This window comes from Aedes aegypti, chromosome 2 (genome assembly GCF_002204515.2).
Source record: "Aedes aegypti strain LVP_AGWG chromosome 2, AaegL5.0 Primary Assembly, whole genome shotgun sequence".
Lineage (NCBI taxonomy): Eukaryota > Metazoa > Arthropoda > Insecta > Diptera > Culicidae > Aedes > Aedes aegypti.
This window is the reverse complement of record NC_035108.1, coordinates 14,882,183-14,905,509: the sequence shown is the minus strand read 5'-3', so window position 1 is coordinate 14,905,509 and position 23,327 is coordinate 14,882,183. Positions and strand designations below refer to the sequence as shown.

The 23,327-nt window shown below is 42.5% G+C and overlaps 2 protein-coding genes across 2 annotated transcripts in view; both read left to right on the top strand.

The window, feature by feature from the left end:
• LOC5564539 (midasin) overlaps nucleotides 1–23,327 on the top strand; it is a 35,294-nt gene continuing 11,967 nt past the window's right edge. The window contains exons 1-3 of the mRNA XM_021839943.1: nucleotides 1–226; nucleotides 293–555; nucleotides 9,513–16,012. Coding sequence (XP_021695635.1) covers nucleotides 134–226; nucleotides 293–555; nucleotides 9,513–16,012 — 6,856 coding nt within the window. The 5' untranslated portion in view covers nucleotides 1–133. The remainder of the gene's footprint in view (nucleotides 227–292; nucleotides 556–9,512; nucleotides 16,013–23,327) is intronic.
• Nucleotides 20,480–22,674, top strand: LOC110675342 (tigger transposable element-derived protein 6-like). The gene is made up of 2 exons (XM_021839944.1): nucleotides 20,480–21,291; nucleotides 21,356–22,674. Exons 1-2 carry the CDS (start codon nucleotides 20,746–20,748, stop codon nucleotides 22,643–22,645), a joined length of 1,836 nt encoding a protein of 611 aa, XP_021695636.1. The 5' UTR covers nucleotides 20,480–20,745; the 3' UTR covers nucleotides 22,646–22,674.

The window sequence follows — 23,327 nt, the reverse complement described above, 5'->3', positions numbered from 1 at the left end:
CTGTTATTTACAAACTCGTTCGCGGTGCCGTGCGGTTGTGTCTCGTGTGTGCTCTCCGTGAAAAGTTGTGTTTTTTCGTGAAAATTCGTTTCGGACCGGGTGGAAAACTAGTGGCCGACCGTGCCCCGTCACAATGGAAGTGAACTGTGATGGAATCCGGCAAAGTTTGCGCCAATTGCGGGAGATTTTCGACTGCCAACAGGTGGAGCCATTTTTAAGGTTATCCGTAAGTGGGAAAGCATGTTCTCGGATTGGGGAGTGTTTATTAAGTTGCTCTTTTTCCGGATTAAAGAAAATCGCTTCGTCGGATTTGGATCGATTGGTCGTCGTTTTGGGGCAGCTGCTGGAGGATCCGAATTACACAGAGGCCATCGGGGACCGTTTCGGGAGCATTTTGCTGCTGATCGTCGCCAGCGCTTTTGGCGATGTGGAATGCGAAGATGACAAGGAAGAGAGGAAGAAGGAGAGCAATACAAAAACAGTGAATCGCGAAGGTCACCGGCGAAAGTGCGTCGCGCTTTCAAAGTTGATCAGCCGCTGTCCGGATGTGTTGCGGTAAGTTGAGATGAAGTTTGATGATTTGTCGTGTGGGTGTATTTGAGTATTTATTTCATAATATTAATTTAACGCAAGCCTGTCGGTTATATCGCGAATCCGGTTGAATGCCGGAATAAGCGACACGCAAAAATCGATGTTTCTCTAAGAACTAGTATTTACTCTCTAGAACTACAGTTAACTCTCCCTTACTCGATATTGAAGGGACCATCGAGTTAGGGAGGTATCGAGTCACAGAACACAAAATCAGTGCAATTGCTATCCAAGGGACCATCAAGTTAGCCTTGAAAACCAGCTTTTACTATGGTTCTCTAACTCGATATCGAGATGCCGAATATTGAGTAAGGGAGAGTTAACTGTAGTACAGTCAACCCTCCATGAGTCGATATTGAAGGGACCATCGACTCATGGAAATATCGAGTTATGGAACAGCAATGCTATGGAGAGCCGTTTGAGGGGACCATCGTAGTAACCATGAAATTTGATTTTTAATATGGTTCCATGAGTCGATATCGAGTAATGGAACATCGACTCATGGAGGTTCAACTGTATTTAGCGAGGAGATGATTACCAGTGGTTTATTGCAGATTTGTGACGTACATAACTTAAACGGTAGACTGCTTGACTTGGCCTTTGTCAGCAGCAGTAGTGAACTCTTTTTAATGTATTCGAATCCAATGCAGAATCTCAATAGAGAAACAAAAAAGTAGATTGGAGTAACTTGTACCTTTTAATTCCGCCCTAATTGCTTATCTTTGACAGATACCGTCGGACGGGGCTACTTTGGACACTCACCTTTTGTATTTATTAGCAGCGTAAATATTGATCTGAGCAATTTTGTGTCTTCAGCATTTTTATCAACCAAGATATTCTCTACCACTAGGCATGATTTTTTCTTGGAACAACATCAACAATAACAGAATAAACAAGAAAACATTTCAAAAAAGTCCGAATAAATATTCACAAGGTATAAAACATTGGCTATACAAGCATTGTTTGGATTTTACCCATGTCGTGGAAACTTATTGGGAGCATCACAAAATTATCAAATCGTCATGTTTCATGAAAATCTTGTGATTTGTTTTGCTTTAAATTGATGTTTTATTAAAATAATTGATCAAAGATTTTATTTTTGCGACTTTTATTTTATTCTAATGTTTTGGTTTGTGTATTTTACAACATAAAAATAAATAAAATCAATGTTTGTAAATGTGAATAGACATAAAACACACATATTTCAATACGTACCAATGTCAAATTCACAACATAATCTCTAAAAAACTATTTTTCGTCATATTTTACATGAATTTGTACTACAGAACAGTTGCGTCCTTCAAATGCTTAAATTAAACTACTCTTAAGCCAGCTTTAAACTGCTAAGAAGCTAAAAGCATATTACAAAAGCAAACTCACTTCTTTACGATCTTGCTAAACTTTACTTCATAGATTGCGTTTTTAATGAAAATTACTTACTGGTATTAAATTAGTTACCGGTATTAATGCGATCCTTCAACATATCGTTCAAATAACAGTAAGAATAGAAAAATAAAAGTTTTTGTACGTAAAACATTTATCATCGCAGTACCTAGTAGTTACGTCGTTCGTTTATGTCAACTTGAAAATCGAGCATTCGTAACTGATAGTTCCATTTAAGAGGAAGTTGAAAATTTAAGTTTCATACTGCAAACTGAGAATAGTTAATGCCATGTTTAGTAGATGTAGATTATTAATAAGATTTTAAGTGGATCCTAGAAAAGATCCTTGGCTAATTGTTATTCAAAAGCTGTCATTTTTTTTATTTTGACATATCCCTTAAGAGATCTACTAAAATCCTGGATAGATTCATTGAGAATTATGTAGGGTACATTTCTGGAGTTACTGATAATGTAGATTTTTGGCGAAGCCTTGTCTGGATTACTAGTCCTTATTCCACAGAAAAAGTCTTTGCGATGTTCCTCATAAGATTTTGTATAAATTTTCGCAGATTTACAGCGACTTCCAGTCATTCTTGTAAAATTGAATTCACGGCAAGATCTTTGATAAATAAATAAATAGCGTGGTTCATTAGGTATTCTTGTACAGACTTTTCTTTGGTGGAATGATTTTATTGTTCTACTCTAACAATTTAGCATTGCGAAGTCTACATTGCTAAGGAAATCTACACGGATATCAGGGGTGTTCACCACTTCTGTGTTGATTTATGTAATCATGGTTGTTGGATGTATGCTAGTACTGATTTTTTTTTTAATCTTAGGTTTAAAGTTCGGCCATCCTGGCATTTCTATTGCTCTCAATAGGTAATTTATCAAAGTATTAGTAAGGTTTGGGAGCCGTTCATACTCGCGGTTACTCGAGGTTAGTATTTACAAGTAAACAAGGGAAAAGACTGTGGATAGGGTAATGTTCTCTGCTCTACTTCGATCATTTGTGTTTCACTACTCCTCCTGAAATTTGGAAACCTGAGTTACTGAGTAATTTGTACATTAGCTGTCACTACATTTGAGTTGGATTTCTGGTACAGTTTCATGTTTGATGGATCAAAAACACCGGTGAATGGTCGATTTGAAACCTGATATTTATCAATATCGGAAATGACATACCTGTTATGATCAAGAACTTTTTTAATGACGTAAGGACCCTTATATTTGGGTTTAAGTTTTTGATTTTCTCCTACTGTCGCAACATTTCGAATCAAGACCAAATCTCCAACTTGGTAAACGGTGTTAGCTGTGACCTTACTATCGTAGTATCGCTTATTGTACTCTTGTAGACGCTTCACATTCCCTGAAGCATTTTGCCTGATTTCATTCAAGTTACGTTTGTCGTCGTAGTTCATTTCTTCGACGAACTCGATTAAGTTTTTATCTATGCATAACTTTTGAGTTACACCGAACAAAACGCGAGATGGAATATCGCCTATCGAACGATTGAAAGTGTTATTCATCAGATATTCTGCTTTGTACAAAATATTGTCCCATTGCAACTTATGTCCATCCTGAAGTTTTGCCAAAAGAGGAATCAAAGTGCGATTATATCGTTCTATTTGACCATTGGCTTTTGGACAAGCAGTTGCCACCTGGACATGATAAAATCCGTGGTCTTGTGCAAATGATTCGAATTCCTTCGAAGTAAATGCTGACCCTCGATCGGATACTACAACTTTAGGAACCGAATACGAAAGGAAATATGACTTAAGACACTTCATCACCTCTTTAGTGTTGGTAGATTTTACAGCGTATAGCTTCAAAAACTTTGTACAACCATCACATACAGCCAAAATATGTAAATTCTTACCCTTCGTTTTCTCTAATGGACCTAGGTGGTCAATGTGAATGGTTTGAAAAGGCTTATCTGGCTTTTCATTGATATGTAAATAACCGTCAGTTTTTCTTTGCTTTGGATTGTAGCTGATACACGTGATGCACTCGCTAATATGTCTTTTCAATTTTTCTGTTTAATTCGGTATGTAGAAGTTGCGCATGATCATATCGGCCACCTTATCCACCCCAAAATGTCCCAATTCGTTGTGATATTTGAACATGACAGAAACTTCCATAACTTGCGGGACAAAAAGAAGGTTTTTCTTTCCTTTAACTTTGTAGACAATCTGATCAATAACTTTAAAACCATCAGTTTTTCCCTCTTCAACGGCCCGCTTAATCTTCTGGATACTTTCATCTCGAAGCTGATTCACATATAGAGCGCTTTCTTCTATACCGAATCCACTGGGACTACCTTCCAAGGCATAAACATGTGCACGGGACAATGCATCCACGTGCTGCATTTTATCACCCCCTCGATGAACGATCTCGTAATCGAATTGCTCAATAAACAAAGCCCACCTGGAAATCTTGGGATTTAGATCTTTCTTATTTAGTGTTTGCTGTAAAGCGCTACAGTCAGTGACAATCTTGAAATGAAGTCCGACCAAATAATTCCTAAAACGTTTTAGACTGTACACTATGGCCAAGGTTTCCAACTCGAAAGAATGGAGCTTATTCTCTGCCTCTGAAGCCCTCTTGCTAAAGTACATCACCGGATGGAAGTATTTATCACCCTTTTTTCTTTGCATGAGGATTCCGCCAAATCCATAGCAAGATGCGTCGGTATGCAATTGTGTCTCCGCGTTAGGCGAGTATATTGCAAGAACAGGCTTTGACGCAAGGGTATTGCAAAGCGTATCGAATGATTGTTTCTGACGTGGGCCAAACAGAAAAGGCTCATCCTTTTTACTATGGGTTCGCAATTCTGCAAAAATTCGGAATGAATTTCCTGAAATAGCTAACCAAACCTATGAAGCGCTGTACAGCTCGTACAGAGTCTGGAAGCGGAAATTGTTTGATAGCGTTCACATGCCTGTCAGAAGGTTGGATGTTGTTGTACGTTACATCGTACCCTAGATACTCAACCCTAGTTTTTAGAAAGTGACATTTGGACAAGTTTAGTTGGACATGATTATCCGACAAAATCCTCAATAATCTTTTCAGAACTTCAACATGTTCTTCTATTGTTTCTGTTGCCACGAGTATATCATCATAAAAAACAATAACGTTACCAGACCTTATTAATTCAGAAAGCATTTTGTTTATGTACCTCACAAATATTTCTGGGGCATTACAATACCCAAAAGACATACGCGTGTATTCGTATTGCCCGCTCTCAACCACAAACGAAAAATATTTGCGAGATGACTCGTCGATTTCAACATGGTGAAACCCGTTCTTAAGGTCAAGAGATGTAAAATAACGCTTATTTTCCAACTTCATGATCATGAACTTCGATTACGGGAATGGGATAATGATCACGTTCAACCAATTTGTTCAACCCACGAAAATTTACACAGAGTCGAAAAGATCCGTTTTTCTTTCTAGTCAACACTACTTTACTCGAATAAGGAGAATTGCTCTCCCTGATAACTCTGGAATCTAGAAGCTCATTTATCATCTTGTCCAACTCTTTCCGTTCGAAAACAGACAACCTTTGCGGCGAGGCATGATAAATTTTATCCTCCTTAAGCTTAACTTCAAACGAGTGTTTAATCAAGGGAACTGTTGGACGTGGTCTCGAAACATATTCCGTTCGAAATAGTTCGGTTACCATCTTCGTCTTAGAGAGTGTTCGTCCATCATCACCAACGTCAAGACATAATTCATTCACAACAAGATCGCTCTCACTACATACGGTTCCATACACTTCAGACATCAACTGACAATCAAAACTAACAGGCAGACAGGTTTCCGTGTTTTTAGGGCGAATAATAATTTCATCAATTTTGTTCTCTTTAAGAAACTGTCGACCCACCAATCCGTTGATTTTTATCGTACCATCAGCAACTACCAAGAAATCCACCTCATAGCTTATTGAATTACAATTAATCGTAGTTTTGAATACGCCATCTGTCAAAACTGGCACGTTGTTCAGTCCTACTATCGTCAAACTATCAGCGCTTACGGCGTGTAAGATCGTTCCAGTTGGAACACATTGTTTCTTCAAGAGACTTACCTCACTACCGGTATCAAGCAAAAGGTCTACCTCGAACTGGTTTCCCACGCTCGCTGAAAATCTACCGTCTTCATCAATTTCCAAAGCGGTTGGCGTTCTCTCGTCTAATGCTTCCGTCAAATGCACATCCCTTTGTCGCTGAAGCTGGCGTTGTTGATCTTGATTGGTCGGTGTACGCGGATTGCGCACCTGTCCCACAGGTTGATTGCATTGTCCTTCCTCATGTCCAGCACGCTGGCATTTGGTACAGCGTACAACTCGTTGCGGTTGAGGGCAGTCAACCGACAGATGTCCGATCCTGTTACAGTTGAAGCATTTCCGTTTCAGCTGTGCTTCTCCTCCGCTCATTTGCAAAGCCGGATCCGGCAGCTTAGCAGCGACTCTATTGACAACTACGGCAGACTGACGTTTGCGTTTCATGTTGTTGTTTGCCTCACACATACGAATGTGGTTCAGTAAGTCGAGACTGTTGTCAAAATGATTTGCGCAAATTTGATCGTAAATTGAATCCAGCGATAACCCTCGAACGATGTACGTCACTCTTGCTCTTTCGCTCATATGTACGCGCGCTGCCATCGCTTCCACTCTAAACACGAAATTTTCGTAGCTTTCTTCTTTCGATTTGACGAGATTCGATAGCGCCAGATGAACCTCCGCTTCGTTTTCACTGTGCGGGAAAACAACTTGAATTTTTTGCTGAAATTGAGTCCAATTCGCGATTCCGGTTTGTGCGCTGCGGTACCATTCTCTGGCTGCACCTTCCAGGCGACAAGAAGCATAGAGAAGCGTCGTTTGATCCGTCCAATGATACAGTGCTTTGAAATGGTTGACATCAACCCGGTGCTAGACAGCCATGTTTTCGTGGTCAGCATCAAACTCAAGAGCAACAACGTACATTGGCCTAATCATATTAGGGATTTTTTACTCCAATACTAGAATGTGTTTTAGCTAATCACATCAACCCAAATTGACTTGCTGTACTGCAATCCAATAGTTTGCAACCGTTTGTTTGTTCGAATAACTGTTCTTATGCGAGAAAAGAATTTTTTCGGTGAAAAAGATTTCGCCATCATCGATTGTTATTCCGCAAACGGATATTTATTTACAAACATTGAGCTGTCAGTGGGAACCACTTCCCAGTGGGAGCCAGAGATGTTTGCTTGTTATTTTTCAATGGGGTTGTATAGGCGGTGCCAGGAGGTTGGTTGACATTCGCGCACCATGCCTTCACATCTCTTCCACTGGAGAACGTTGGAATCAGTTTACTGACTTCATCAGGATGTAGATGCCGTTCACGTTGATCTTCCTGCAATACTGCCGTGTTTCGAGCCGACAGCAATCGTCTCATCAATTCCACCAACTCCTGATCGACACGTGTGCTGGCGTTGCCGTGTGTACCGTCACAAAATGGCTGACAGCGATTTCGTCTCCGCTGTGCCAGTTCGTCCTCTTCGAAACCGTGAAATTCCTCGTCGTCCGACATGACAAAACGTAATCACTCGCGGATTTATCCCACTTCTGATAAAATTGTAAGCTCGATGCCTACAATCGCCGGATAATCGAGACGTTTCTCAATATGGCCCGATCCGTACAGGATAAAAACGACCGATTTCCACGAGAGGATAAAAAAGAATGATTTTATTGTTCTACTCTAACAATTTAGCATTGCGAAGTCTACATTGCTAAGGAAATCTACACGGATATCAGGGGTGTTCACCACTTCTGTGTTGATTTATGTAATCATGGTTGTTGCACGGTGTACTAAATTAAGAAGGTGATATATTCCGAAAACTGACAGCTACTTGACGACGTCATTCCTATCCACCTCGAACAAATTTGCGAAAAAAATGATCTAGTGGTCCGGAAGAAATATGGTACGATAGGAGTGACGTCACATGTTTACAATCAAACTTGATATTTACATCAGTAAAGAGCCTGCCTTGTTAATTTTTATGTCGTGGGTTGTTGGATGTATGGTAGTACTGATTTTTTTTTTAATCTTAGGTTTAAAATTTTTCCAGGAACTTTCTCAAATTCAGGCAAATTAATCGCTGAGCTACTGTAACACTGTGATATAAAAACAGTATAAATTGGCTCAATAAATAATAGTTTTTAATTAAGGTTTGAACTCAGAGTTTGTCTGAGTTGCAGTGCTTCGTGAAGCCCAAGCAGGACAGTTCGGTTTTGCGTCGTCCGATAGATTTAACTCACGGTTTCGCACATGTTTTCGTCGCCGGAGATTTTTTTTCCTGTTTTGGAGCGTCTTGCTGGGTAGTGCTTCGTGAAGCCCAAGCAGGACAGTTTTTACATTCAGAAATGGAATAGTGAAAAGTGAAAAATGAAAAAGTGATTTGTTTGATTTGTGTCCTCAGTACTGTTGGTTTTTGGCTGCCCTTAGTTCACCGAACCATCCGGAAGTGACAGGCAGCACATAAATTTAGAGAATCAATCCGGTGAGTTTGTTCCAGTATGATACTTTTTCTTTTGTGAGCCTTCCGGATCGTTTTTGTCCGCGTCGTGGAACTTCTGATCGTTTCTTGAACGGAAAATGTTATTTTCGGAGTTTGATAATTATGTTCAGATTGCGCATTCTGTCCGGGCGGGTGTTACGCAACTAACAATCGGTTGTGGATGCTTTTTAACCGTTCGATGACCCTGGAGGGATCGATTCTGCTTTTCGTATAATTTTGAGCAGAAAAACCGACTGTGTTATCCTAGAGTGTTTAGTTCGAACGCGCTTCCTTTCGTTTTTCGATTATCTAAAAATACAGTACCACCCAGTACAGCGTATCGTTATTTTATACAATCGTTACGTTTTTAGCGTATCGTTACGCGTATCGTTATTTTATACAATCCGATGACCCTGGAGGGATCGGTTTTGCTTTTTACTGGTTATTGAGCAAAAATATTACTGCACAACCGACAAGCATTTCGCGAAATACTATTTATACTATAAATAAGCTATTGTTTTCTCTTTTGATTGCCGGCATTCAAAAGATTAACTTGAAAACGCTTAAACAACAAATATTTATGGTCTATCGCCAGCTTTCTAGGCGAATCCTGACAATATACCTTCCCCAACCTCCAACTCCGTAGCACTTATGAGGGTGTCGCTGAGTCGGTGGCCTCTCATTAAGTAAGTGCTACATCAACATTTCCTTCCCCTATCCCAAGTTACGGTAAAGATGGGCGTGGCCGGGAATAGCGATATTCATGCTTTTAGTATTCTTGTTTATGATTTGAACAAGGTATACTCCCCTGCCTTGTTCTTGAAAGTAGTCAGGATGAGATTATTAAAAAGAAACATGAATGTTGCTAGTATCCAATCTACGATGTATACCGTAACTACGCTAACGCTAACGCTAACTCAGAGTTTGTCTGAGTTGTTTGGCCTCATAAATCCTGATCCACTGATGATAGCTTGTTAATGGTAAATTCTGTTTGTATCGTTTCAGATTCAGCATTCAGTACTTCCGTCGGAATCCAGCGCCATTCCTAGCGGAAGACACCGTAGACTACACACCGACATCGAAGCAGAAGAAGGTCGAACGGGAAGCGATAACGGATCTGGAACTGGTGCAGTGTTGCTATCGGTTTCTAGCGGCGGATCCGATCTACTTCCGATCGGTGTGGAACTGGTCGGATTTTTTCCAGCAGTATGGCACCCGGATGGGATGCAGTCGGCAGCAGTTCTACTACAATCGGATATTGGCCCTGGTGAGCTGTATGACGCAGAGCCAAATCAGTCAGCTGTACCGGGAGTTGCCGCTGGAAGCGGTGGTTAGAGAGCAGTTGGAAAGCGTGGAAGATGTGAGGACTCAGGGATCAGAGACGGGGGATGAGAAGCTAAAGACTGGCGAAAAAATCAAGTGGAATTTCCGAAGCAACGTGGTGACGAACGTTGGAGACGTGATGCTGCCGATATTCGATGCCGGCAATTGCGAGTTCTTCCGTGGGCAGGACAAGGAACCGGACGATTTAGTTGTGGTGGACTCGACGCGACTGAATGTGAGAAGTTTGGCGCTGGGAGTTTCGTCCGGGAAAGCTATCTGCCTATCCGGACCTGTTGGCTGCGGAAAGACTTCATTGGTAGAGTACTTGGCGAGGAAGACTGGTAGAATTGCGCCCAAGACGCAGGAAATGGAACGTCGTTTGAAATCTGCCCTCAAGGAGAAGGGCAAGAAGCGCAAATCGGGGAAGATTGAAGCGGAGTTGGATGTGGATATCCGGAAACTGAAGAAGGAAGCGCCGAAGAACGGATTCCTCCGGATTCAGCTAGGAGATCAAACCGATAGTAAGATGCTGCTGGGTCAGTATAGATGCACCGATACACCCGGGGAGTTCGTTTGGCAGCCGGGCGTTCTGACGCAGGCCGTTATGAATGGCTACTGGTTGCTGTTGGAGGATTTGGATTCTGCTACGCAAGACGTGTGCACTGTGCTCACGAATCTGCTGGAGAACAACTATCTGAGCGTGCCTGGATTCCGGGATTGCCTCCGTATCGAACCGGGCTTTCAACTGTTTCTGACGCTTCGAACGCAGAAATCCGGAACCAGTTCGGCGCATAACACCTACACTCTGCTGGAAAAGTATCTGTACACGGTCAATGTTCTACCGTTGTCCCGACCGGAGCTGTGCTCGATCATTTGCACTAACTTCCCTAGGCTGAAAACCGTCGCCAGTCGAATAGTGGACATATATCTGACGTTCTCCAGCGGCTGTCATTCGATCGAAAGCGATGAGATCAGTGAGAACGTTAGCATACTGGACGAGGATCGCAAGGTACCATTGCAGGGCCTCGAACCGGACGGAGATGACGTTCTGCCGAGGTTCCAGTACGACAACATTTCGTTGAGCAACTTGCCAACCTCGGGAAGACTGGTATCGACTCGCGATTTGATCAAGCTTTGCCGTAGATCGGATCCGAGCTTCTCAGTAACCAGTTCGGAGTGCGCCTATTTTGTGTTTCAAAACGCGGTGGATATCTTCTGTTCGCATCTGCCAGCCGGCGAAGGCAAACGCAACTTGATCGTTAGCATTGGTGGCAAGATCGGCATCAATAAAAGCCGTTGCGATCACTTGTGCGAAGACTACAAACCGGACGTTAACGTTTCTACAGCCGAGGAGGTTAAGATCGGTCGCGTTAACTTGAAACGCAATTTGGGAGGAAGTTTCGGCGATGAAAACGACGAAAACGATCAGAGTTACACGCACAAGAAAATCAAGCTGGATAAGAACGCTTCTTCGACGGTGAAAACTCAAGATTTCAAACTCCAGAACAAGGCACCTACGTTTTCCTTCACAAGACCGGCGTCCTGTCTCTTGGAGCGTATTGCCGTTTCCGTTGCCCAGAACGAACCCATCCTTTTGGTCGGCGAAACCGGCGTGGGCAAGACAAGCTCCATTCAATATCTGGCCTACCAGACCCACCACAAGCTGGTCGTAGTCAACATGAACAATCAGTCCGACGTCTCCGATCTAATTGGAGGCTTCAAACCGGTGGATTTGAGTTACGTCATCACCCCGCTCCGGTACGAGTTCGAGTTCCTATTCAACAAGACTTTCAACGCCCAGAAGAACGAAAAGTTCCTCACCAATGTAAGCATCTGCTACAACCGTGGCGAGTACAACGTCCTCGTCAAGCTGATGCTCAAGATCGCCGAAAAGGTGTTCACACGGAAGCAGGACGAACAGCTTCGCTTGGAAAAGGTCTATGAAAAATGGGCCACCCTACAGCAGAAGCTTCAAAAGCTCGATTCCCAACTGCGCAACTCGGTTAACGTATCGTTCGCCTTCATCCCCGGCTCGTTGGTCAACTGTATCCGCAATGGCGATTGGGTTCTGCTGGACGAAATCAATCTGGCCTCCACCGAAACCCTCGAATGTCTCTCAACCATTCTGGAACCGGATGGCTCGATCATCCTCCTGGAGAAGGGCGATTTTGTACCAGTCAAACGCCACCCGGATTTCCGTATTTTCTCCTGCATGAACCCCAACACTGATGTTGGCAAGAAAGACCTCCCGGTAGGCATTCGTAATCGCTTCACGGAATTCTTCGTCGACGAACTTGTGGCCGAAAACGATCTTCTCATCCTGGTGAATGACTACCTCAGCAGCACCGGTATCCAAAAGGTTCGCATCCTGAACACCGTAAAACTCTACCGCAGGTTGCGATCCCTGTCCCAGCTTGAGCTCAATGATGGGCTCGGCAACAAGCCGGTCTTCTCGCTGCGAACCCTTTGTCGAGCACTCAGCATCTGCAGCAAGAACCTTTGCGGTTCAATCGAACGCAATCTCTACGAAAGTTTTTGCCTCAGTTTCCTCACCCAGCTGGACCTCAAATCGCACAAAACCGTGCTCACCTACATCCAGAAAACACTCCTGAACGACGTCCACCAGGCGATCTCCCAGCAGATTCCACGCCCTCCGGAAGGCGAACAGCTCAACTTCGAAGGCTACTGGATCGAGAAGGGTCCTCGCGAGGTCCAGGAATGCGAAAGCTACATCCTCACGGAAAGCGTGCGGAACAATCTACGCGATCTGGCCCGAATCATCTCGATCGGAAAGCTTCCGGTTCTGCTACAGGGTCCGACCTCAGCCGGCAAGACCAGTCTGATCGAGTACATTGCCAAACGCAGCGGCAACGTCTGCCTTCGGATCAACAACCACGAGCACACCGATCTGCAGGAGTACATCGGAACGTATGTGGCGGACGTGACCGGAAAGTTGACCTTCAAGGAGGGAGTTTTGGTCGAAGCAATGCGCAACGGCTTCTGGATTATTCTGGATGAGCTTAATCTCGCTCCGAGCGATATTCTAGAAGCGTTGAATCGAGTGTTGGACGACAACCGAGAACTGTTCATTCCGGAGACGCAGGTCGTAGTGAAGGCGCATCCCAACTTCATGCTGTTTGCCACCCAGAACCCTCCCGGATTGTACGGTGGTCGCAAAATGCTCTCCCGGGCGTTCAAGAATCGTTTTGTGGAGCTGCACTTCTCCGAAATCCCCCGCGATGAACTGGAGGTTATTCTTGAGAAGCGATGCCTCATCCCGAAGTCCTACGCCCAGAAGATGGTGAAGGTCATGTCGGAATTGCAGCTGAATCGTCGCAGTACGGCCAAGCAGAACTTCACGCTGCGCGATCTGTTCCGATGGGGCAATCGTTACACCTATGCCGATAAAGCTCTCCTCGCGGACACCAGCTACGATTGGAATCAACACTTGATCGACGAAGGCTATCTGGTGCTGTCATCGAAGGTTCGCAATCTGTACGAAACCAAGATCATCGAAGAGGCCCTTTACACCCACTTCCGCAAGCGGGTCGCCGAGGACAATCTGTTCAGTCTGAAGAAGGGCACTTCTATGGTCACGCGAGGAATTCTGGAACAACTGGAGAAGCAAACCGTCTACGAGAACATTGTCTGGACTTTCGACATGCGGCGGATGGCTGTTTTGACCGCCAAGGCCCTAGAATTCAACGAACCCGTGCTTTTGGTAGGCCCCACCGGATGTGGCAAAACCACCATCTGTCAAATTTTGGCCACCATCCGGGGGCGAAATCTAAGAATCCTGAACTGTCACATGCATACGGAGGGTGCAGACTTCCTTGGAGGTTTGAGACCTTTCCGCGATTCTGATGATTCTGCGGAAAAATACACCAAACAGCAGCTATTCGAGTGGTCAGATGGTCCGCTGGTCCTCTCAATGGCCGAAGGTGGCTTCTTCCTGGCCGATGAGATATCGCTCGCGGAAGACTCCGTCTTGGAGCGATTGAATTGCGTGCTGGAACCGGAAAGGACTCTGCTACTAGCGGAGAAAGGAGGAGTGACCGCCGAAGCATCTGAATTTGTCATCACCGCTGCGGAAGGTTTTCAATTTTTGGCCACCATGAACCCGGGAGGAGATTTTGGCAAGAAGGAATTGTCGCCGGCGTTGAGGAATCGACTGACGGAGATCTGGTGCCGAGCAACCGATTCCAAGGAAGATTTGATCCGGATCGCCGAACACATGCTGCGCAAAGGAATGCCAAACTGCGAAACCGATCCTCGTCAAGTGGCTGAAGTGATCATCAGCGTCGTGTTTGTGCTTAAGAACAAGGTCGACAAGCTAAACTTCAGTATTCGTGATGTGTTAGCCTGGGTTGGTTACTTGTGCAAGAATCAGCAAAACCTGTCACTCGCCGAATCGCTAATCTACGGATTAGAGACCGTCTTCTTGGATTCCCTTGAGATGTTACCCTACGAAACGTTCGACGAGATTCTCGCTCTACGTAAGGAAATCCTCTCGGTTCTGCACCTTCTGATCAAGCAGCATCTGATGATCAAGCAGTTCGAGCTCAAACGAGGAACGGCAGTTCAATCGGACGATACCACATTCGGCATCACCCCGTTTTTCATCGATCTCAATCCAGAACAACGTGATCGCAAAACTGAATTTCTCTTCAGCGCCCCGACTACGCAGAAGAATCTCTTCCGGTTGCTATCCGCCCTCAGCTTGGACAAAGCGATCCTCCTGGAAGGACCACCGGGTGTCGGTAAGACATCCCTAGTCGAAAACCTCGCCCGCGCTGCAGGATTTGCCATCGTTCGAATCAACCTGTGTGAGCATACGGATCTGGCCGATCTGTTCGGAACCGATCTCCCAGCCGACGACCATTCCCTGGAGATCGCTGAAGAAGAAGATCATCATACGCAGAAAGCTTCCAAACTGGGGTCCTTTGTGTGGCGCGATGGACCTCTTCTGGCTGCGCTGAAAGCGAAAAATACCTGGATTCTACTGGACGAACTGAACTTGGCACCGCAAAGTGTACTGGAGGGACTGAACGCGATCCTCGATCATCGTGGTGAGGTGTTCATAGCCGAATTGAACAGAACTTTCAAGCTGGGCAAGAAGACGCGCATCTTTGCGGCGCAAAACCCTTTGCGGCAGGGCGGTGGCCGTAAGGGTCTACCTCAATCGTTCTTGAATCGCTTCACCAAGGTCTATCTGCGGAAACTCGAGCAGAGTGATCTGCTGCATGTCGTTGACGGAAAGTACGTGCAGAAGTTCGGCAAGATCGGCGAGGAAATGATCGATGACCTTGGAAGACGATCAGGACCTGATGCAAGCTTCTTTGACGTCTTAAAAGCACCAGAAGATCAGACGATCAATTTTGACCTTGCCCAGAAAATGGTGATCTTCTCTGAAACGCTGGAAACTGGAATCGCAAATCTGGAGTTCGGGTACAAGGGAGGTCCCTTCGAGGCAAATCTTCGAGATATTCTTCGATGGTGTGAGCTATTCTGCAACACCAAAACTGGATTCTTCCGCAAGAAGTTCGCCAATCGAGAAGACACGTTCCGCAACTTTTTGCTGGTTTTGTTCGAGAAGATGAAGCTGGTGTACTACCAAAGAATGCGAACCGACGTCGATAAAACCTACATCCTGTCAGCGTTTTCGCGTGTGTTCAGTTGCGATGCCTTCCAATTGGAAGCGCAATCCGAAGACATCGGGATCTACTGGACTGATAATAAGCTTTACCTGGGCGATTTGGTGGTGGAGAAGGTCAATCGATCGGACGAAATGAACCCTTTGGCGTCCAAAACACAGAAAAGTTTCCCACTGCTGCTAGCGAGTCAGGTGGAGACGTTAAAGAACGTGGCCGAGTGTGTCCAGCTGGAGAAACCGGTGATCCTGTGCGGTCCGAGCGACTGCGGCAAGACCAAAATCATCAATCTGCTGACGACGCTGGGTAACAAGTTCTGCAACGTGGACACGATCGACGACTCGGTTACCGGCAGCTTCCAACAGTTCGATTTCAACCGACACCTGGAGGAAGTTTCGTCCAACGTGGAAGCGGTAGTGATGGACGCCGTGAAGGACGGTGCACTGAGTGGGACTGCGGAAGGCCGAAATCGTGTAGTGCAGTTGCTGGCGGTTTGGGAGAAATACGCTCGGTTGAACGATGGAAAAATGGGTAAGTAAATTTAGTATTTTTTTTTCATTTTCGTATTGAAATATGATGTCTGTGTTGGGGAACGAAGTTTGCTCTGGGCATCCGCTTTAAAAGGGACAACAAGGTCGAACAGTTGGTCTGAAAAAGCCCATCTCGGCAAGAATGTTAGAACAAATACAATGCATGTTTCCTTTGCTTCGGCAAGGGACACTACGTTCATGACCGAGACCAAATAAACTTAGAGATCAAAGACTCGTAAAATTTAAGCAATCTCACGGCGAAACAGAACTAGAGAATATTATAATTTAAATTGAACATAAACTCTGCTTTCAAGCCAAATGATATGGGAATATGGACCGGAATGTGTCTGAGCTTTCGAAGGAACGGAATTGTTCTGGGCAATCAAAGGACCGGAATTCAGCAAAATCTAAAAAGAATCAGAACCATCTGGATCATTAAAAGACCAGATTCATAGACTTTTTTTTTTAATTGAATATATCTAATAAAAGTAAAAACAAAATGATTAGTAACATCAAATTTATTCAAATAAACCTTCACCATGCCAAAGGAGCAACCGGAGTCCTTTGTCAAAGATTCAAGAAAGAAAACTTTAGCGTGGCATTGATACAAGAGCCCTGTGCTCATAAAAGCCGAGTTCTTGGAATCAATAGTCTGATAGGAAAACGAAATTTATGACGAAAATAGTTCAAAACCGCGAACAGCAATTTTAATAAAAGGGGGAATCAAATTCGTACCTATAACACATCTCGGGGGAAAACAGAAGCCTATATAGCTTCTGCTTATTTCCCTGGAGATGGGGATACAGTACCTCCACCCGAACTGGCAGATTTCGTAAATTATTGTAAAATGCACAATAAATACTTCATAATTGGATGCGATGCGAATTCCCATCACACAATATGGGGAAGCACCAACATTAACAAAAAAGGTGAAGACCTTTTTGAATACATATCTTCAAATAATATGGATTTATGTAATAAAGGAGATCAACCGACATTTGTAACAAAAGTTAGACAAGAAGTATTGGATTTAACAATGTGTAGTCCTGTTGCTTTCAACAAACATAAAAAACTGGCATGTTTCAGATGACGAATCATTATCTGACCATAAACACATTGTGTTTGAGTACATTGCTGGAGCATTAATCAAAATAGCTTTTAAGAATCCTAGGAATACCAACTGGGAGCGATATGCGTCAAAAGTGCAATTTGAAAATATATCCTCGGATAACGTAATCGAATCTACAGAACAACTGGAGAGATTTGCAGAAAATATAACTGAAAAAATATTACAGGCATATGATGCAAGCTGTCCAGTCAAAGAAGAACTAACAAGCAGGGATGTTCCTTGGTGGAATAAAACCTTAAACAATTTAAGGAAAAAATCTCGGCAACTTTTTAACCATGCGAAAGTTTCTGGGCAATGGGATCAATACAAGAAGGTCCTTACGATGTACAATAAAGAAATAAGAAAATCAAAAAGGCGAACCTGGAGGTCTTATTGTGAAAACATGGAGAAAACTCCAGATGTAGCGAAACTGCAAAAAGTGCTTTCTAAAGACCATTCAAATGGTTTGGGAACTGTACGGAAAACAAACGGTTAACTCACTGTTGATACACAGGAAACTTAAAATAATGATGGAGACGCATTTCCCAGGATCATATTTAGCGTCAAGTGAAGATGAACGGGATGCTCATATTGATGAGAGTTGTAGGCTAACCGGGAATATAAGCAATTCATCCATACCTAATACCATCTTCACGCGATCTAAAGTTGAATGGGCAATAAACTCCTTTGAACCGTTCAAATCGCCTGGGAAGGACGGTATTTTTCCTGCACTTCTACAGAAGGGTGGAGAAGCACTGATTGATTATCTAACAAATATTTTCAAAGCTAGTTTATCGTTTGGTCATACACCAAAGATATGGACTCAAGTTCGTGTTGTCTTTATTCCTAAGGCCGGAAATAAGAACAAAACAAATCCAAAATCTTTTAGACCGATTAGTCTTACATCTACCATGCTTAAAATCATGGAAAAGATTATAGATGAATATATTAAATCAGAATATTTGCGCACAATTCCTCTTAATAAGTTTCAATTTGCTTATCAACCATATAAATCTACTGTCACAGCTTTACACAATCTAGTTACAAAAATAGAAAGTACTCTTGACAAAAAAGAAATTGCTCTCGTTGCATTTCTTGATGTGGAAGGTGCTGTTGATAATACGACTTACAAATCTATAAAAAAAATCAATGGAAAAAAGAAACTTTGACCCCAGCGTTAGAGTTTGGATAATGAAAATGCTGAAAAGTAGAGAAGTGTCTTCCGAATTGGGGGAATCATCGATAACAACAAGGACTACTAAGGGTTGTCCTCAAGGAGGTGTATTGTCGCCTTTATTATGGTCCCTTGTTGTTGATGACATTCTCAATAAACTAGTAGAAAGAGGCTTCCAAGTTATAGGATTTGCTGATGATATAGCCATAATAGTACGTGGAGAGTTTGATAATATCATCACAGATAGAATGCAATCTGCACTAAACTGCACTGTTGAGTGGTGCCAAAACGAAGGGCTAAATATAAACCCATCAAAAACAGTTTTAGTTCCATTTACTCGTAAAAGGAAAATTACACTCAAAAGCTTGATTATTAATGGATCCATTTTACAATGTTCATCCAGTGTAAAGTATCTAGGGGTCATTCTAGATGATAAACTGGAGCTTACACTTAGAGCAGGTCATAAGTAAAGCCACGAATGCTCTCTGGGTGAGTAAGAAAACATTTGGTAAAAAATGGGGACTCAAACTTAAAATGATTCATTGGATTTACACAGTTATTGTAAGATCCAGAATTGCTTATGCCTCATTTGTTTGGTGGCCTAAAACAAATCAAATTACATCCCAACAAAAGTTAGCGAAATTTCAACGTTTGGTCTGTATGGCTATAACAGGAGCAATGCACAGTACACCATCAAAAGCCTTAGAGGCAGTTCTTTATAAGCTTCCATTACATCAATACGTGCAAATGGAAGCTGGAAGGAGTGCGCTAAAGCTGCGAAGAACTACCATTTTTCTAGAAGGCAATTTTTCTGGGCATCTTAGTATACTGAAAGATTTTCGTATTGATAAATCAGTACAGATGATCGAAGACTGGATGGAAAAAATCCTGAACCTAGATAAACCATATGAAGTGATTAATACGAATTGCCAAATATGGGAATCAGGAGGGCCTATTATTTCACCAGGATCGATTATTTTTTACACAGATGGTTCCAAAATGAATGATAGTGCCGGAGCTGGTATTATAGGCCCGGGGATTCATGTTTCAATACCTATGGGAAGATGGACAACCGTCTTCTTTGCAGAAGTATACGCCATCTTGGAATGTGCATACTAGAAACTACAGACATGCAAGGATTTGCATATTTTCAGATAGTCAGGCGGCTCTAAATGCATTAAAATGTTTCACATGCCAATCAAAATTGGTTTGGGAATGTATAACAATACTGAAGCAATTGGCTATGAAAAACCAGGTCCATCTGTACTGGGTGCCAGGCCATTGTGGGATTGAAGGAAACGAGAAAGCCGATTTACTTGCCAGACAAGGCGCAAGTTCTCAGTTTGTAGGACCAGAACCTTTCTGTGGAATATCTAAATGTGTAACACAATTGGAATTAAAGCAATGGAAGGACAATATGATTCAGTTGAATTGGAAAGCTATAAAAAATTTAAGGCAATCAAAACTCTTCATAACTCCAAACAAACAAATAACGGAAAAAATCTTGAATTTAAATAAAAAATCACTAAGAATATTTATTGGGCTGCTTACGGGACACTGTCCGGCAAGATATCATTTGAAAAAGATAAGTCGAAGTCAAATTGATGCCTGCCGGTTTTGTGGCTGTGAAAAAGAGACCTCTCAACATCTGCTTTGTGACTGTCCAGCATTATTTGCAAGTAGGAAAAAATATTTCAACAAGGGCATTCTAAATCCTTCTGAAATTTGGTTACAGAACCCTAACCTAGTAGTTAAATTTATTTTAAAGGTCATTCCGGATTGGGATACCTCGCATCATCAGATAACGGCAGTTATCCTGAATGGTAACTCTCCGTACTGAGCACGTTGCGATAGTAAACAGGGGTATACCACAATAGATCAATTAATGGTCGCAGTAGTTCAAATCCCAAAAAAAAAAAAAAAAACTCGCATAGGGGGCGTCGAGGTAACTTCGCCAATGGGGTGAAATGGCCAATGGTTTGTTTGTACTGATAACTAGAAAAATAACATAATTCAAAGCCAATACTATTTAATTCTTTCCCTTATAACTCAATTTCAACAATAACCGATAAACAAAAAAATTTAGAAAACAAATAATTTAGTGTTTAAAAATGTGTCGCGAAAAAGGCATTTTTTTATATGAAATGAGGCATCATGAATAAGAATGTATTCATTATGTTTTAGTTTATTTGTATTTTGCTATGTACTATGATGATGCTGAACATTTTTTGGATGTTTTAGTATGTTCAGTTATTAAGAAATATTTATTTTTACATGAAATAACACAAATTAAAATTATCTGTTACGTCGGGGTAGAATGAGCAGCGTTTTGTGGGGTGTCATCGCCATGACAAACTGCACCATAACCTATAAAGTTGAGTTTATTTACAATCGTACAAGCAAACGGGGCTCTATATTTTTGGAAGTTTTTCGCGAAAATTAAGTAGAAATAATGGTTCAGTGCTACAAAAGTGTCGGTAAAAAGAAACAGTGGTCGTTAACGAATCTTCGTGCGGCGGTAAACGCAGTTAATCATCAAGGATTCTCGAAAAATATAGCTATTGAGTACGGTGTACCTCGCCAAACATTGAATCGATACTTGCGATGTCCGGAACACAATGTGCGTGAAAATACAATGCCAACCGGCACAGTATTTTCTCGACAGCAAGAAGAGGACCTAATGCAGTACTTACTGGACATGGACAAACGCCTGTATGGCCTCTCTTTTCGAGATTTGAGGAGCGTTGCGTATCAATTGGCCATTAAGCATCGGTTCAGTCGCAAAACACAGCTTGCAGGATATGATTGGGCTTGCGGATTTCGCAAACGACATCCTCAATTGGCTTTACGATCCCCGGAACCAACGTCTGTCGCTAGAGCACAAGGGTTCAACAAGGTTGCCGTCAATGGATTCTTCGATATTTTGGAAGACATTTTCGACAACACTAGGTTCCCTCCAAGCAGGATATATAACGTTGACGAAACGTCGATTCTAACCGTAAGTTTCTATTGACACCTTTACCTTATAAAACATTGATAAATGATATTTTGCAAACTTCCAGGTTCAAACAAAAACGTCCAAAGTTATCTCTCTAAAAAGAAAGCGTCAGGTTGGATGTATTGCTTCGGCTGATAGGGGAGTCCTATCCACGGGTTGTATATGCATGTCTGCAGCAGGACACTTCATACCACCGATGCTTATTTTTCCTAGAGTACGACTGACGGGCCAATTGAAAAAGGGAGCACCACCGGAAACACTATTCAGCTGTAATACTACGGGCTGGATGACCATTGATGATTTTTCTGCGTGGTTTGATCACTTTTTGGCCCATACAAGACCTACAGCAGGAAGTCCAGTGTTGCTGCTACTGGATGGACATGCATCCCCCACAAAGAACTTGAAGTTCCTGGATAAAGCCAAGCGTTCACATGTAACGGTGGTTTCCATGCCTCCCCACTGTAGCCACAGGCTTCAACCACTTGACGTCAGCTTCATGGGACCTCTTAAAACTAATTTGTCTCAAGTAATTGAGAAGTATTTGAAAATGAACCCAGGCAAGGTCATCACACTGAATGAAATTAGTGCACTGTTTGGAACAGCTTACCTTCGCTCAACATCAGCTTCTGTTGCAGTGAACGGATTCAACAAAACCGGCATCGCACCTTTCAACAGAGCAGTGTTTACGGACGATGACTTCGCACCAGCTGATGTGTCGGATATACCGTTGACAGCGAACGGTGGATCTTCGAGTAATGAGACCACTACGGAGGATAAAAACCGACAACAGTTTCAGGGTGTTAATGATGGCCTCGCAACAATTGATCTAACGAAAACACTCCCAAACACTGTTGAAGGTTCCCAATGTGACGTCCATTCCGACGACGAAGATGGGCCATTTCTAGGATTCGATGACGTTGACATCACTACCAAGAAAATAACGGGGATTCCAACAAAGCGTTCGACACAGCTGAACAAGTCATTTTCCGTAGGACCAACAGCAATTCGTCCATTTCCCAAAATGGCATTGAAGGAACGAAAGAGTGGTAGGAAGAAGGAAAAATCTAAAGAACTGACATCCAGCCCATACCGAAATGCTCTAAGATCACTGCAAGCTGCTAAGGAAATAAAGCAACTGAAGGTATCAGAAAGAGCTTCAAAAAAGCCTCCTCATGGCGCACCTAAGCCAAGACGTCAACAAAAAGAAAACCGAATTGTACAAGATGTACTATGTGAAACTTGCGGTATCTGCTTCAGTTCGTCAGGAAATGGACGTGATTGGGAAAAGTGTAGCAAATGCTACATTTGGTTTCACAAACTTTGCGCAGAGTCCTGTATGGCTTGCCGTAAGTGAGTGCTTTGAATTCGTTATTCGTTCTATGCGAGAGCAAAAATGTTTTTTTTTTCATTCAAACGTATGAATTGCTTTACCTTTAAATCCTAAAAGGTTACTTAAATAAAAGGATTTGATTTATTTGTAAACGATGTTTTAATTTTATCATAAAAATGTATAAGAAAATCGCATAAAAAATAAAAATTAAAACTGCTCATATTACCCCGTCAGCATCTGAACACGCTAGAAAATCTAAATTTTTATAAGTGTAATATATAACTCATTTGAAACTTTATTCGATACTAGTTAACCACAAATGAGCTCTTACATTGTAAATCATTGATTTCTTTGAAAAAAAAAAAAAAAAAACAATGTAATTCATTATCACGTACGTCATACGACATTATTTTCTTAAGGTGGCCAAACTGCCCCACTTTCCCCTAATAAAGAAAGAACGTGATTAGCAGGTGTCGCAAAAATATCGAAAGTATGGACAGCCCAGTGATGTATAAGAATACAGTCGACTCTCCACCAGTTCTCGATATCGAACGGACCATCGAGATAGGGAGAAATCGAGACAAAGAATACCTTTTTAATGAATACTAGATTGAAAACAACTCCGTTACCAGGAAAATAATAAACAAGCAGCCTTCAATTCGTGTTCCCGAACGGTTTTGAATAAATAAAATCGGGTCTAGTAACC